Source organism: Macaca thibetana, chromosome 8, assembly GCF_024542745.1.
Source record: "Macaca thibetana thibetana isolate TM-01 chromosome 8, ASM2454274v1, whole genome shotgun sequence".
NCBI lineage: Eukaryota > Metazoa > Chordata > Mammalia > Primates > Cercopithecidae > Macaca > Macaca thibetana.
Window position 1 is genome coordinate 63,234,519 of NC_065585.1, and position 16,000 is coordinate 63,250,518.

Here is a 16,000-nt window from a genome sequence, read left to right on the forward strand (position 1 = left end):
TGAAGATGTGTATACATACAGGTATACCTTGGAAATATTGTGGGTTCAGTTTCAGAGTACCACACAAAGCAAATATTGCAGTATATTGAGCCAGACAAATTTTTTTTGTTTCCCAAGGCATATAAAAATTAAATTATGTTTACACTATACTATAGTCTGTTTAATGTGCAATAGCATTATGTCTAAAAAAAAGTATATACCTTAAATAAAAAATGCTTTATTGACAAAAAATGCTAATAATCTGAGCCTTCAACCATTTGTAGTGTTTTTGCTGATGCAGGGTCTTGCCTAATTTCAATAGCTACTGACTGGGGCGGTAATTACAGAAGAAGGGGGTGGCTGTGACAACTTCTTAAAACAAGACCACAGTGAAGTTTGCCACATCGATTGACTCTTCCTTTCAGGAAAATTTCTGTGTAGCATGCAATGCTTTTGATAACATTTTTTTCCTGAGTAGAACTTCTTTCAAAATTGAAGTTAATCCTCTTAAACCCTACCACAGCTTTATCAACTGAGGTTATGGAATATCTAAATCTTTTGTTATCATTTCAACAATGTTCATAGCATCTTCACTAGGAGGAGATTCCCTCATATTTTATTTATTTGTTTGTTTGTTTATTTATTTATTTATTTTTTCTGAGATGGAGTTTTGCTCTTGTTGCGCAGGTTGGAGTGCAATGGCGTGATCTCGGCTCACTGCAACCTCCGCCTCCCAGGTTCAAGCAATTCTCCTGCCTCAGCCTCCTGAGTAGCTGGGATTACAGGCATGCGCCACCACGCCTGGCTAATTTTGTATTTGTAGTAGACATAGGGTTTCTCCATGTTGGTCAGGCTGGTCTCAAACTCGCCACCTCAGGTGATCCACCCGCCTCAGCCCCCAAAAGTGCTGGGATTACAGGCATGAGCCACAATGTCTGTCCGAGATTCCCTCTTAAGAAACCACTCTTTGCTCATCCATAAGAAGCAACACCTCATCCATTCAGCTTTTGTTAAGAGATTGCAGCAATTCAATCACATTGTCAAACTCTACTTCTACTTCTTGTTTTCTTGCCATTTCCACCACATCTACAAGTATAAGATCATGAATTGCAGATCACAATAACAGACGTAATCATAATGAAAAAGTTTGAAATATTGAGAGGATCACCAGACTGTGACACAGATACACAAAGTAAATGCATGCTATTAGAAAAATGGCTCTGGTAGGCCCGGCATGGTGGCTCACACCTGTAATCCCAGCACCTTGGGAGGCCGAGGTGGGTGGATCGCTTGAGGTCAGGAGTTCAAGACCAACCTGGCCAACGTGGTGAAACCCCGTCACTACTAAAAATACAAAAATTAGCTGGGCGTGGTGATGGGCACCTGTAATCCCAGATATTGGGGAGGCTGAGGCAGGAGAATCACTTGAACCTGGGAGGCGGAGGTTTCAGTGAGCCGAGACTGCCACTGCACTCCAGCCGGGGTGACAAAGCAAAAAAGACTGCATTTGATTTAATCTGATGCAACATAAAATGGAGCGCCATAAAATGTGCTATGCTTGCACTTATATGCAAAGTAGTGTAGCAGATGCTAATTTAGTAGATAATAAGTGTGCTTATGTTCCAATAACCCTTTTATCAGAAAGTATAACACTTAAATATATCCCTAGATACCAATAAGTTTTAATGACAACTAATACCGTAATGTTTATCACAATTGCTTGCACATACAAGAAGATCAACACATGGTCATGCAGTTGACTAAAACTATGCCAGAAAAATAATAACAAGGTTGAGAAGTGGGGAAGTAAGGCTGACAGGACTTGAGTTAAACCTAAGGAGAATGAAGAAGTCCTATCAATGATTAGATAGTAAAAAGGCAAGGCAGTCTGGATGGAAGGACTCATTAATATTAGCAGGCTTACTGGTGGTAAGTTAGGTGTGGTCCCAGATAGTGGAGCAAACTTGTCTGGTGGAGACAGGAGCTAGCATCCTTAGTACTGGGACTGGTGCCTGCAGCAGGAGCCATCTCCTAAAGAGAACAAGGTGTGGGAGAAAGAAAAGACTCAGTTTCTAGTGCTCTATTTCTAAATTACTCAGCAGACAACTTTCTCAGGCTTTCTATTAGGGTTTTCAGTTGAGGATGCTTACAAAAATTTTAAAGATTCACTCTCCCCACTCCCCTCTAGCATCTTTCCACCTGCTTGCAGACAAAATTTTAAGTAGGAAATCCACAAAGAGAGTAAAAGTGTTTTAAATTTACGTAAGTAGTGGAAATAACAATATAATACAAATGGGTTCTAGTTTAAAAAATCAGGCAGCAAATGCTAGGGAACTTCAAAGAGTTCATGGAAAAACTGAAAGATAAAAATAGGCCAGGGCTGGGCACAGTGGCTCAAGCCTGTAATCCCAGCACTTTGGGAGGCTAAGGTGAATCACTTGAGGTCAGGAGTTGAAGACCAGCCTGGCCAATGTGGTGAAACCCCATCTCTACTAAAAAGACAAAAAACTAGCCAGGTATGGTGGTGCACGCCTGTAATCCCAGCTACCTGGGAGGCTGAGACAAGAGAATCACATGAACCCGGGAAGTGGAGGTTGCAGTGAGCTGAGATCATACCATTGCACCCCAGCCTGGGTGACAGAGCAAGACTTCGTCTCGAAAAAAAAAAAAAAAAAGCCAAGTGTGGTGGCTCACACCTGTAATCCTGAAACTTTGGGAGGCCAAGGCAACAGGATCACTGGAGTCCAGGAGGTCGAGGCTACAATGAGCCATGATCTTGCCACTGTACTCCAACCTGGGCAACAAAGTGAGACCCTTTCTCAAAAAAGAAAACAGATAAAAATACAAAACATAAACTTTATTTTTCAGCATAAGCTCCATCGAGTTTAAGACACTTTTGTAAGCAATGATACCATCCAGTTAGTCCATTCCACAATAAATGATGGTCCTGGATATTTAATCATGTTATTGCAGTCTTTTTATTAACTAAAGAAAAATGGGTGCCCCTTTGAAGTTATTTTTTTTAAAGATTAGGAAACAAGAAGTCAGAAGAAGCCAAATTAGAACTCTAAAGTGGATGTCTAATGATTTACCGTCAAAATTCAAAATTGCCCTTGTTTGATGAGAGGAATAAGCAGGAGCATTGTCCTAGTGGAGAAGCAATCTCTGGTGAAGCTTACCTGGGCATTTTTCTGCTAAAACTTTGCCTGTTTCTAAACACTCTCATAATTTTTTTTTTCTTTTTGTAGAGGTAGGTTTTGCTATGTTGCCCAGACTGGTCTTGAACTCCTGGCCTCAGTGGATCCTCCTGCCTTGGGCTCCAAAAATGCTGAGACTACAGGCATAAGCTACTGTACCCAGCCTCAAAACACCATTATAATAAGCAGGTTATTGTTATTTGGCTCTCCAGAAAGTCAACAAGAAAAATGCTTTGAGCATCCCAAAAAACAGTTGCTATGACCTTTGCTTTTGACTGTCCAGTCCACTTTTATTTTGACTGGACTGCTTCCACTTCTTGGTAGCTATTGCTCTGTTTGTGCTTTATCTTCAGGATTATTTTGGTAAAGCCATGTTTCATCTGCTGTTACAGTTCTTGGAAGAAATCCTTCAGGATCTTGATCCCACTTGTTTAAAATTTTTATTGAAAGGCAACTGAAATTTTAAGTAGAAAACCCACAGAGAGAACAAAAATACTCTTGTCTGTAGCTGATCTGGGTGCAATAGTTTCAGTACTCATCAAGTGGAAAGTTTGCTCAAGTTTAATTTTTCTGTCAACATTGTGTAAGCTGAACCAACTGAGACATCTATGGTGTTGGATATTGTATTAGTCCATTCTCGCACTGCTATAAAGAACTACCTGAGGTCGGGCACAGTGGCTCATACCTGTAATCCCAGCACTTTGGGAGGCCAAGGCGGGTGGATCACCTGAGGTCAGGAGTTCGAGACAAACCTAGCCAACATGGTGACACCCCGTATCTGCTAAAAATACAAAACCTTCCTGGGCGTGGTGGCAAACGCCTGTAATCCCAGGTACTCACGAGGCTTAGGCAGGAGAATCACTTGAACCTGGGAGGCAGAGGGTGCAGTGAACCGCGACAGCGCCACTGCACTCCAGTCTGGGCGACAAGAGCAAAACTCGGTCAGAAAAAAAAAAGAATTACCTGAGAGTGGGTATTGTATAAAGAAAAGAAGCTTGATTCACAGTTCCACAAGCTGTACAGGAAGCATGTCTGTGAGCCTCAGGAAACTTAAAATCATGGCAGAAGGGGAAGAAAGCACATCTTCACATGGCCAGCAGGAGACAGCATGTGAAAAGGGAGGTGCTACACACTTTCAAACAACCAGATCTCATGAGAACGCTATCATGGGACAGCACTAGGGTGATGGTGCTAAACCATCAGAAACCATGCACATGATCCAGTCTCCTCCCTAGATGTCCCTCCTCCAACACTTCCTCTCATTACACTTCTACACGAGATTTGGGTGGGGACACAGAGACAAACCATATTAGATATTGTCTGTGCTATAATCGCTGGTTCTCTTCAATGAGGGCACAAACAAGATTAATTTTTTCTTCACAAATTGCTGTGAATGGTCTGCTGCTGTTGGCTTCATCTTCAACATTGTCTCGTCTCTTAAAATGAGTTATCCATTTGTAAACTGCAGATCTCCTTGGGATATTGTCCTCATAACCTTTACGTGAAGCATCAGTGATTTCACCATTCTTCCACCCAAACCTCACCATAAATTCGATGTGTGTTCTTGTTTCAATTTTATCAGAATTCATGTTCCTCTGATAAAAGAGCTCTTTTCTAAATGTCTTATCTTTGTTAGTGTCCCTCACTAGATCCTGTTGAGACATGTTATAAAAAGTCAGTTTATTCTGGTGCAAAAAAAATTTGAAATTCACACTTTTTTATAACACATATTTTCCTTGAAAATTTTGAAGAACCCTTATATAGATGAATGATAGATTATCAAAGTTTTCCTAAATTTGTCAGGCTTTATTCTTCACAGTTTTCAAATGAAAGGGCTTGGAGAAACCAAAGAACTAAAAGGGTTGCAGATAGAGTCCTGAAGGGAAAGAAAAATTGATATACTCACATCTTCGACCTGGGCAACAAAAGTTATGAGTCAAGATATTTGGTCACATAACCGTAAAGATAAATTAGGTTTTATGACATTTTTGTTTTTTGTTTTGTTTTTGTCATTTTAAAATAGGGACGTTTTAACTGAAATATCAATGAACAGTCCCATTCCCTATTCTCACCATTGGTACAGTGGATCTTGTTTTTCTTAATGTGGTACATATTAATAAAATTTATGAGATCTAAGGTCTATTGCATTTGAAAGATTAACCAACATAAACGGTATACTTTTATAAAACTCGTTAAAATGACAAAAACAGTTTCACATTTTTGAAAAACAAAATGATCTAAAATACTTAATATGAACTGGCATTACCTTGAACACATTGCATCATGATTACATGAAAGAGCTGCTGAAACGGTCATGTGTTTGGAGACTACTACATCTGTAAGCTTAATAGTAAACAGTTGTTTGGTTGGTTGGTTGGTTTGCTGCTTAGCATCAGGACACCCACTCCTTGTGTGGGAAATGTACAATTGTGTGAGTCTATGGGTTGAAACCCAAAAAGCCTGATGCTTTTTCTCATTCCTGGCAACCGAGGGATATGACCAAATTGGGTCAATTGAATGCCCTTGCCCCTAACTGAACAGAGACTAGTGTTACAAAGAAGGAATAAGAGATTGGAATCAATGCCAGTGTCTTTCCATTGCCCCATTGCGTCAGGGTCCAAGTATCCAGGAGCTGTGGTCCCTTAACCAGCCTGTACCTTTGGCCATGGCACCAGCTACCTACTTTCCCTATGTTCCCAAGTGATCTGGTAACCATTCAGGAAATTATTTTCCTACTTAAGTATACAAAAATCAGTGTCAGCTTTTGCTTGACAGATTCAATCATCCTTCAGAGATGTAGGAAAACCATTAGCAGCCAAGGGATGCTGCCAAGGCCAGTGTCTGGACTCTGCAGTTTTCTAACTTGTGATATTGGGTCACCCCACTAAGTTCCAGGAGAGCAGCAACTGCATCTGGCTTAATCATTATGGGGTGGCCAGCTCCCAACTCCATGCCCTAGGCAAACAGACATTCAGTGAGTATTTATTTGACTTTGACTTGATTGAAGAAAATAGTAACACTTGAACTCTAGGTGTCCTCAGTATCTATTACAGATTTCTTGATCCTGACTGCTTTAAAATTTTTTTTTTTTTTTTAAACAAGAAAACTAACGAATGATGACCCTAAGCTTTAAATTCAAGTAAATAGAGGGCTGGTTTTTTTGTTGTTGTTTGTTTTTTTGTTTGTTTGTTTTGTTTTGTTTTGTTGCATAAGCAGAAATGAGGAAGTCAAGAGGAAGAGATTAGATTTCTGTTGTGATAAATCGAATCTGCTAAATGCCAGGGCTTTTTAATTGTCTTAATCACAAGTTAAACCAGTTGTGTTGCTGCCTAGATGGCTATATATTTGTTTAAAAGTACAACAGTCCCTCCTACTGGACTTTGATCCTGCAAAAACAACTGTTATCTAACTTACCCTCAGTCTGTCACTGGAACACCTGCATGAAGAATGTTCTTTCATTTTTTAAAAAAGATTTTGCATATATGATTTATGTCAGCTTTCAAAATGATTAGAAAACTTTTTATTGTTCTACTTTTGCTGCTTGTGACTATAGAAGAAGCAAGGATGTCATCTCTCAGTTTTCTGAATATAGAGAAGACGGAAATACTATTTTTCACAAAGACTGAAGAAACCATCATTGTAAGTTCAAGATACGAAGATAAACAGCCTAATTCCAGCCACCTCTTTGTGAAAATAGAAGATCCTAAAATACTACAAATGGTGAATGTGACCAAGAAGATCTCATCAGATGCTACAGACTTTACCATAAATCTGGTGACAGATGAAGAAGGAGAAACAAATGTGACTATTCAACTCTGGGATTCTGAAGGTAGGCAAGAAAGACTCATTGAAGAAATCAAGAATGTGAAAGTCAAAGTGCTCAAACAAAAGGACAGTCTTCTCCAGGCATCAATGCCTATTGATAGAAATATCCTAATGCTTATATTACCACTAATACTATTGAATAAGTGTGCATTTGGTTGCAAGATTGAATTACAGGTGTTTCAAACAGTATGGAAGAGACCTTTGCCAGTAATTCTTGGGGCAGTTACACAGTTTTTTCTGATGCCATTTTGTGGATTTCTTTTGTCTCAGATTGTGGCATTGCGTGAGGCGCAAGCTTTTGGAGTTGTAATGACCTGCACGTGTCCAGGAGGGGGTGGGGGCTTTCTCTTTGCTCTGCTTCTAGATGGAGATTTCACATTGGCCATTTTGATGACTTGCACATCAACATTTTTGGCTTTGATCATGATGCCTGTCAATTCTTATATATACAGTAAGATATTAGGGTTGTCAGGTACATTCCATATTCCTGTTTCTAAAATTGTGTCAACACTCCTTTTCATACTTGTACCGGTATCAATTGGAATCGTCATCAAGCATAGAATACCTGAAAAAGCAAGCTTCTTAGAGAGAATAATTAGACCTCTGAGTTTTATTTTAATGTTTGTAGGAATTTATTTAACTTTCGCAGTGGGATTAATGTTCTTAAAAACAGATAACCTAGAGGTGATTCTATTGGGTCTCTTAGTTCCTGCTTTGGGTTTGCTGTTTGGGTACTCCTTTGCTAAAGTTTGTATGCTGCCTCTTCCTGTTTGTAAAACTGTTGCTATCGAAAGTGGGATGTTAAATAGTTTCTTAGCCCTTGCCATTATTCAGCTGTCTTTTCCACAGTCCAAGGCCAATTTAGCTTCTGTGGCTCCTTTTACAGTAGCCATGTGTTCTGGATGTGAAATGTTACTGATCATTCTAGTTTACAAGGCTAAGAAAAGATGTATCTTTTTCTTACAAGATAAAAGGAAAAGAAATTCCCTAATCTAACAATTAAAGCATTACTGAATTCCTACTCTGGGTAGGGCACTGTGGGAGAGTAAAAGAATAACTACAATGATACCTGCTCTTAAGCCACTTATAATCTAATTAAAAATCTGACATTAGGGGTAGAGAATACACACACACACACACACACATATATGTATATGTGGGTGTATCTATATATATATACACACACATACACACACACACACACACACATATCCGTACATGCTAAGTACTCAATGAGTGGTGGAAATTATAACACAAAAGTTCAGAGGAAGGAGACAACTTTTTTTTTTTTTTGAGACAGAGTCTCGCTCTGTCGCCCAGGCTGGGGTGCAGTGGCACGATCTCGGCTCACTGCAAGCTCCGCCCCCCAGGTTCACACCATTCTCCTGCCTCAGCCTCCCATGAAGCTGGGACTACAGGCGCCCGCCACCACGCCCAGCAAATTTTTTTTTTTTTTTTTTGTAGAGACGGGGTTTCACTGTCTTAGCCAGGATGATCTCGATCTCCTGACCTCGTGATCCGCCCACCTTGGCCTCTCAAAGTGCTGGGATTACAGGCATGAGCCACTGCACCCGGCCGGAAGGAGACAACTTTGCAACTGTGTTGGTTTGAGAATGTTTTGTAGGCTGTGATGTGAATATGATACTTTCAGTGGTCTCCTATATGATCAACGTTAGATTTTAGGAAAATTAATCTGACAGTGAGTAGAGGGTGGAGAGAGAGGCCACAAGCCAATTTAGAAAGGTTTAGGGAAGAAGCAATATAGTGCAAAAAAAAAAAAAGTGATAGCACTGAGAATTGAGAAGAGCACTGGCAATTGAATTATAGGCTGTTTCTGTAGGAAATGCATTCACTATAAAGAAAGAAAGAAGACAGAAGAGAAACGAGGTCGAAGAGCTGACCCTGTGTTGCAGGGTAAACAGTAATGCCTTTGGTAGGTTAAGATGGAAGACAGGAGAAAGCTCAGCTCTGAGGGCAGAGATGCCACATTTACTTTAAAACATACTCATTTTGATGTGCTAATGAGAGCTCCAAATAGAAATTTACAAATTCATTCACTGAGTGAGAATTTACCAAATGTCTGCTATATAGGTGTTCCTTCTTTAAATACCTAGGATATATCATAATCACTAAAGAAGTTTTCTATTGCTCCCTCCAAGAGGGAAGTCTCCTTAGGGAAGGTTGGAAGAGTGAGGAGCTGGACATCATGCCAAGAAGCAGAGTTTGTGTTGCTGTCCCCTCCCGCCCACAACCACCTGGGCACAGCAGATATTCTTAGGTTTAGGAACAATGGCTGCAGATGGGACTGTAGTTTTAAAAACTGCCCCTTTGGGAACTCAAGGGCCATGCATCCTGTACTGAGGTCTCTGCAGCCATGTGAACTACCTTCAGAGCATCAGAGAAAAGATCCTTTAGATTTGTGAGACCAGTTTCCAGCCCTGCTATATTCGAGCCTGAACACTAAGACTTCCCTGTGCGTCAGCAGATTTTTACTTCCTTCACTTTCAGTAAGGCATTTGGAAGCAGAACAGCCTCTTCAGACTGAAAAATACTGAGTTACCTGAGAACAAATGTGAAGTAGACGTTGAGGTGAGGCCTCTTGGAAAAACTGGACTTCCTGCTCACCTGACATAGGAAGCTTGAAAAGTTTTAATTTGAAGGGATAAGCTATTTGATATTTAGTTTATTTTACTTCAAACTGTTTATGCTGATTTTAGCAGTTTTTTCAAGTCACTGAAACCGTATTCATTTACATGAACTTAGATGACTGATGACTTTTCTGCCAAAACTTGGGAAATATTAGTTGGTTACGAATGAACACTTGTCAGCATGCAGTTGGCAATATTTTTATTTTAAGAAGATTGGCAATGAAGAACCGAAAAACTAGCCTTGGAAGCCTTTTGTTTTTTTTTTTTTAATTTAAGAAAATTAAAGTATCATTTGATAGGCATCCAAGCCAGATACCTAAAGCATCACTCTTTTTTGATTAAAGACGTGTGTTGGTCCTTGTGAGGTGTGAGAATTGAGTCCAGTCCAAATCACTCGTCTCTATGACATTTCATTTGAAACATATTGGTGACATTTTGTCTTTTGATTAAATAAAGAGAAACACTAAAGCGAAAAGCCAAATAACTAACTTACTTTCCTGGTCCAGTTGTAGCTAGGACATCTTATATCTGTGCGATGCTTTTTGCACTATGATGATGTATGTACCACGATGTCACTCTTTCTTTCTTTCTTTTTTGAGATGGAGTTTTCACTTTTGTTACCCAGGCTGTAGTGCAATGGTGCTATCTCAGCTACTTCAACCTCCACCTCCCAGGTTCAAGCGATTCTTCTGCCTCAGCCTCCTGCGTAGCTGGGATTATAGGCACCCACCACCATGCCGGGCTAATTTTTTTATTTCTAGTACAGACAGAGTTTCACCATGTTGACCAGGCTGGTCTTGAACTTCTGACCTCAGGTGATCCACCTGCCTCGGCCTCCCAAAGTTAATGGAATTACAGGCGTGAGCCACTGCACCTGGCCAACTCTTTCAAGAAGAAAAAACATTTTAAGACCATAACTAGTCCTTGTACCTCATATAATGTGATCTGATTGTGCCATATATTCCCAGTGTGTAAACTTTTGTAGGGCCAAAGAAAAAACTTCCCTTTTGTCCTCTGAAGGTTTGCTGAACATCAACCAACAAAGGCAGATAAATAGAAGAAAAGGATTTTATTTCATCATAGTTTTATGTGACTTGGGAGCCTTCAGAATGAAGACCCAAAGGTATAAGGGGGCAGTCCATTTTATGCTTAATTTCAACAATGTATGGACAGCTGTGTAGAATATGGTTGGACAAAGAGGTATAATCTAATGCTATTAGACGGGGAAATCCAGTAAGACCTGTCTGCTTAGATTCTTCTTGGCCTCTCTCCATAGGACCCTCTTTGGAATGGGGGTCTTATGACCTAAACTCAGACAGGGTGAGTCATATAATTTCTTTGTGGTCAGATTTTACATAGAAACAGGGAGAATGCTACAGTTTTATATATATATATATATATATATATAATTTATTTTTTATTTATTTTTTTTTTTAGATGGAGTCTCGCTCTGTCACCCAGGCTGGAGTGCAGTGGTGTGATCTCGGCTCACTGCAAGCTCCACCTACCGGGTTCATGCCATTCTCCTGCCTCAGCCTCCCGAGTAGCTGGGACTACAGGCGCCCGCCACCACGCCTGGCTAATTTTTTTGTATTTTTAGTAGAGATGGTGTTCCACCATATTAGCCAGGATGGTCTCCATCTCCTGACTTCGTGGTCCACCCACCTCGGCCTCCTAAAGTGCTGGGATTACAGGCGTGAGCCACCTTGCCCGGCCTAGAGTAGTATTTTAACGTTTTATGGCTGGCTTTATAAAAAAGGGATCTTGATTTCTGGGACCTGATGTGAGAAAGAGGAATTCTAGTTTCTGTGACTAGTCTAGGGAAGAATGTGGGACCAGAGATAGGAGAGCAAAAGGAGTCAGAAAAATTTTTGCTTCTAAGGCTGCTTCTGATGCCTTTATTGTGGGGTATCATTTTCTGAACCCCAAAACTTTGAACTCAGTGTGTTTCACTCTCTGCTCTTGCTGTGTGACCTGAGGACGAATCACTAACTACCCTGAGCCTCAGTTTCCTCATCTGTCTGACAAAGCTAATCATACCTTTTTCAAGAAACTGTTAAAACTTTAAGGAAAATAATGCATATAAAAACACAATTCGGCCAGGCGTAGTTGCTCACGCCTATAATCTTTGGGAGGCCGAGGGAGGCGGATCACTTGAGTCCAGGAGTTTGAGACCAGCTTGAGCAACATGGTGAAACCCTGTCTCTACAAAAGAAACAAAAATCAGGCGGGCGTTGTGGCAGGCGTCTGTAATCCCAGCTATTCAGGAGGCTGAGGCATGAGAATCGCTTGAAACCGCGAGGCGGACGTTGGAGTGAGCCGAGATCGCACCATTGCACTCCAACCAGGGCGACAAAAGTGAAATTCCGTCTCAAAAAAACAAAAAAACACCACACAATTGATTGAAGCATAGTAAGTCCTCAATAAATAGTATGTAAGAAAATTATCAATAATTGGGCAGATGGTCCTGGTGATCAGTTATTATTATTATTATTTTTTAATCTAGTATAGGTTTACCAGCTTTAGGTTAGCACCTAAAAACTGCACAATCAGAATCATATCTGCAATCTGGGTTTTGTCAAAATAGTACTATAGAGTAAATGGGAGAAAGAAGAAAGCAAGCTAAATGGGAAACTGTGAATGAATGGAGGATGAAAGAAGAAAACGGCAAAATAGAGAAGTAATTTTTAAAACTTGAGAGATGAAAAGGCAAGCAGGAGAAAAGAACCGGAAGCGATAAAGAAGAGGCAGTGTCTGATGCTCCAGCGCGGATCAGAACCCGGCCGGGCCTGGCAGAGGCTCGCAGGGCGCAGCTCGGGGCGGGGCCCAGCAAAGCAACCACGCCCCCTCAGGAACCGAGTTTTTAAAGGCGGAACTTCCTGTTGCGAGTAGCTCCTCTACCTCCGGAAGAGCCGAGCGTGATAACACCAGGCACAGAGCTAGCCGGACGTCCTCCAACCCAAGGTGAGACCGTTATTTTCCTCACGCTCCCCTCGCCACACCCTCCGGGTTCAGCGGGCGCTGTGTGTTTCCCGAGCGGTCCCTTCCCTCCGCAGGGGCGGAGGCGAGCGCTGTGCGCGGTAGGCGCCTAGGGCGGAGGCCGCCTTTGGGTGACCCCTGCCTGCCGCGTTATCCGGAGCTACCCTGGGCGACCAGGAACAGTTCCGACATTGGAGTAGCGGTTCGCTTACGCGACCTCACTTAACCTTTGTGTCGGCTTCTATAGAATAATTGCCCCTTTTCATGTCCCCAACTCCGAAAAGCTCCGAGAAACTTGGTGCATCCCCAGGCCGAGGTAGTCACTCTTAAGTGATGGGGCAGCGCCCAGGTCCTGTGCTGCCGCAGTCGCGCTGCTGGGACAGGTGGCCTGGCTCCCACACTGGAAGGCTGTGACCAGGACTGAAACAGCAGAAACAGTTCAGGTGTTTATGGCTTTGGGAAAATGAAAGTGAGTAAACTACGGACCCTGCCCATCAATAAATATACTGTGATTTATAGAGATATAACTATATGTTATATATAACTATATAAAAAATATATATAAAATGTACTTATATACTTTATACATAGTATATAAATATTCTTATGTATAGTATATTTACTTATATATAGTATATATATAGTGTGTATATATCTTAAGTGTGTGTGTGTGTGTGTGTGTGTATATATATGGTTTTCATCCACCATTCCTGGCTCATAACTCCCATAGCCCTTGACAGGAATCTTGGCCCGCCTTTCTGTCTTAGAACTGACCATGAAGAAATTCTCTGACCTACCTTGTCTGGTTGTAGATCTTAAGACCCCCATTTCAGTAGGGGTCTTGCCCCATATACAGGAGAAAGGAATGCTGGACAGAGGCCAAGACGAATCTGAAGACAGTCCTTGCTGGGTTTCCACAGTCAGTCTGCTCCATTTGGATCATACTGATTTTGTGGGATCACATTTCTATGCAGTTGTCAATCATGCCTATCCAACGATGTCCAGACTCAGGACCTCAGTTGCTGTCTGCTCAAGTAACTTACATGTTTCTATCTGCAGGCCATACCTGTGCGCTCAGGATCCATGATTTAGCTGCATAACTGACATCTTTTGATTTTACGGATCCATGATTTAGCTGCATAACTGACATCTTTTGATTTTACAGAGGCCTCTCATCTTCTGCTAATTAAACTCCTGATCTCTCAAACTCCTACCTATATCCCAAACTTGACTCTTTTTTTCTTGCTCCCTGTTTCAGTAGACTGTGACCATTATCCATACAGTTGCCAGAGTGGGAAATCTGGACTCTTCCTGTCCCTGGTACTCTGTAGCCAATCTGTTACTGATTTCCTCAAAACAGGTATCTCTTGACTCTCTTAACTTCTCTAACAGCAAAGCTTCCCTCCCAAGTTTCAGCCAATCATCAGGTATCCTCCCACCACTGCATCCTGAATGTAAATCTGCTAACCCTGTATCCACACCCATTTTCTACCCTTCTATTCAGTAGCCACAATGAAGTGATTCCTGAAGCCTCTTCAATCAGTGTCTTATCCGTAAGGCCCCCCTGTAGGGGATGATCCCCACTACCTCCCCAGCTTTATTCCTCCTGTTTCCCTTAGTCTGAGCTGTCACACTTAGGCCCTTCAGTTAGTCTTCATGCACCAGGCATCCTGCAGTTGAGTGAGTTCATGCGTGTTCACTTGTTCTTCTCCTCTTGGTTTAATCTTGTCTTCAGGGAAACCTGATCTGATGCCTAAGTCCAGGTGAAACCTCCCTTTTAGACGCTTCTGATTGCACTTCTCCTCCTTAACTTTTATTATTCCAGTTGTTATTTTGCATGTAGTCTTTAGTTTTTTATTAATATTGAGTCCCTCCTGGAAAGTGTGAACAGGACCTGATTTTCCTCCCCATGGTGCAGTGTATAGCATATTATAGGTATTCAGTAAACATCTATTGAAGGGTGAAGGACATAGTGACTTCTGGGTGGAGAATCCCTAGAAGAGACAGTAGCTTTTGAAATGGGTCCTGAAGAATTTGTAGAGTTACATTAGTGCTGTTAGAAGGCAGGAGTGTGAGTGGCTTGAGCTGTTTCTGGCAGGAAAGCAGGTACAGCTTGAGAACATCTAGTTCTGTTAAGACTAGTGGAGCAGAATGGGAGTAAGAGTGGAAAAAAAAAGTTTGGAAACAATTCGTGAAGAGCTTGAAGGAGTTGCTTATATGACTCACAGAGTGGCTTCCTTTAAAACAAAATTTTAAAAAATGTTTTATCAGGTAGAAATTTGGCGTGTGGGTCTTTTGCCCTTCCTTTCCACTCCTGTCCTCTTTCCTATAATGTGGGCCCCAAGATGAATAGTCTTCAAGATGTGACTCTGTGTCTATTATTTTCTATTGGAAAGGAGACAAAATTAGGGTTGCTTTTTAAATGGTGCCACAGTTTTTAGTCTGACAGCTTAAAAAGCTTTACTGTGCTAGATGCAGACTTCAGAGTGTGATCAAGCCAGTGGTGAGTTATTTTAGTCTTCAGAAGTCAGTGGAAAGCTGGACAGTTTGGAACACAAATACATGTTCGTTTTTTTTCCCCCCCTCTCTGAAACTCAGGGAAACAAATTTGCTTTTTTATTATTTTTTTGGTCCTGGAATTTTCCTTTCTCAGAATGTTATAATACAAAGAGCAATGGACTTTAAAATCAGAATTGAGTCCAAGTTCTGTGTCAGTTGTCTGTAATTTTGGGAAAATTATTTCTCATCTCTGAGCCTTAAGTTCTTCATCTTTACACGTAATTTTTTGAGTACCTTTTGCTGTTTCCCTTCAAGGTTCTTTTTTAGTATTCCCAGTGTTCTTTCTCTTGTTTTCACTTTATTCTCCTCCCAAATATTATGCTAACTTTTAAAGTATTTCTTGCGTTGTTTCTTATCTATTCTCCAAACGAATGTTTTGTTTGTTTTTTTTAAAAAGTGTAATATGGTATGGACACACTGGGAAACAATTTCATAGAATAGTCTTTATTATGAAAATATTTTAATATAGAAATGAGGTAATTTAGGTGAGAAATGTTTTTTACTGGGTATAGGCATAAATCTTGGGAAAAACTCTAGGGCAGGGGGTGAATCCTGAAATGACAGTCTGTTTCTAATTAAGATGCTTTTGTGAACTAACTATTCTATAATTAAGAGTACTAAGACAGTTGTAACTACTTTGTACAGATATTTGTCAAATATTTTCAGAAGATGGCTGATCCTTGGCAGGAATGCATGGATTATGCAGTAACTCTAGCAAGACGAGCTGGAGAGGTATGAGCTAAGATTTTGTCAGTTATAATGTGATTGGTGGGGACACTGTGTTGTTGCCTTGTTTTGTTTGTTTTGGTTTGG

The 16,000-nt window shown here is 40.9% G+C and overlaps 2 protein-coding genes across 2 annotated transcripts in view; both read left to right on the forward strand.

The window, feature by feature from the left end:
• Window positions 1-236: 236 nt before the first annotated feature.
• SLC10A5 (solute carrier family 10 member 5) lies at window positions 237-8,455 on the forward strand. Its single transcript, XM_050802118.1, has one exon. It carries the CDS (start codon window positions 6,666-6,668, stop codon window positions 7,995-7,997), a length of 1,332 nt encoding a protein of 443 aa, XP_050658075.1. The 5' UTR covers window positions 237-6,665; the 3' UTR covers window positions 7,998-8,455.
• A 4,237-nt stretch (window positions 8,456-12,692) lies between these two features.
• The window catches only part of LOC126961587 (inositol monophosphatase 1-like), a 29,225-nt gene continuing 25,917 nt past the window's right edge, over window positions 12,693-16,000 (forward strand). The window contains 4 exon segments of the mRNA XM_050802121.1: window positions 12,693-12,989; window positions 12,992-13,057; window positions 13,060-13,097; window positions 15,833-15,919. Of these exon segments, the coding sequence (XP_050658078.1) occupies window positions 12,962-12,989; window positions 12,992-13,057; window positions 13,060-13,097; window positions 15,833-15,919 (219 nt within the window). The 5' untranslated portion in view covers window positions 12,693-12,961.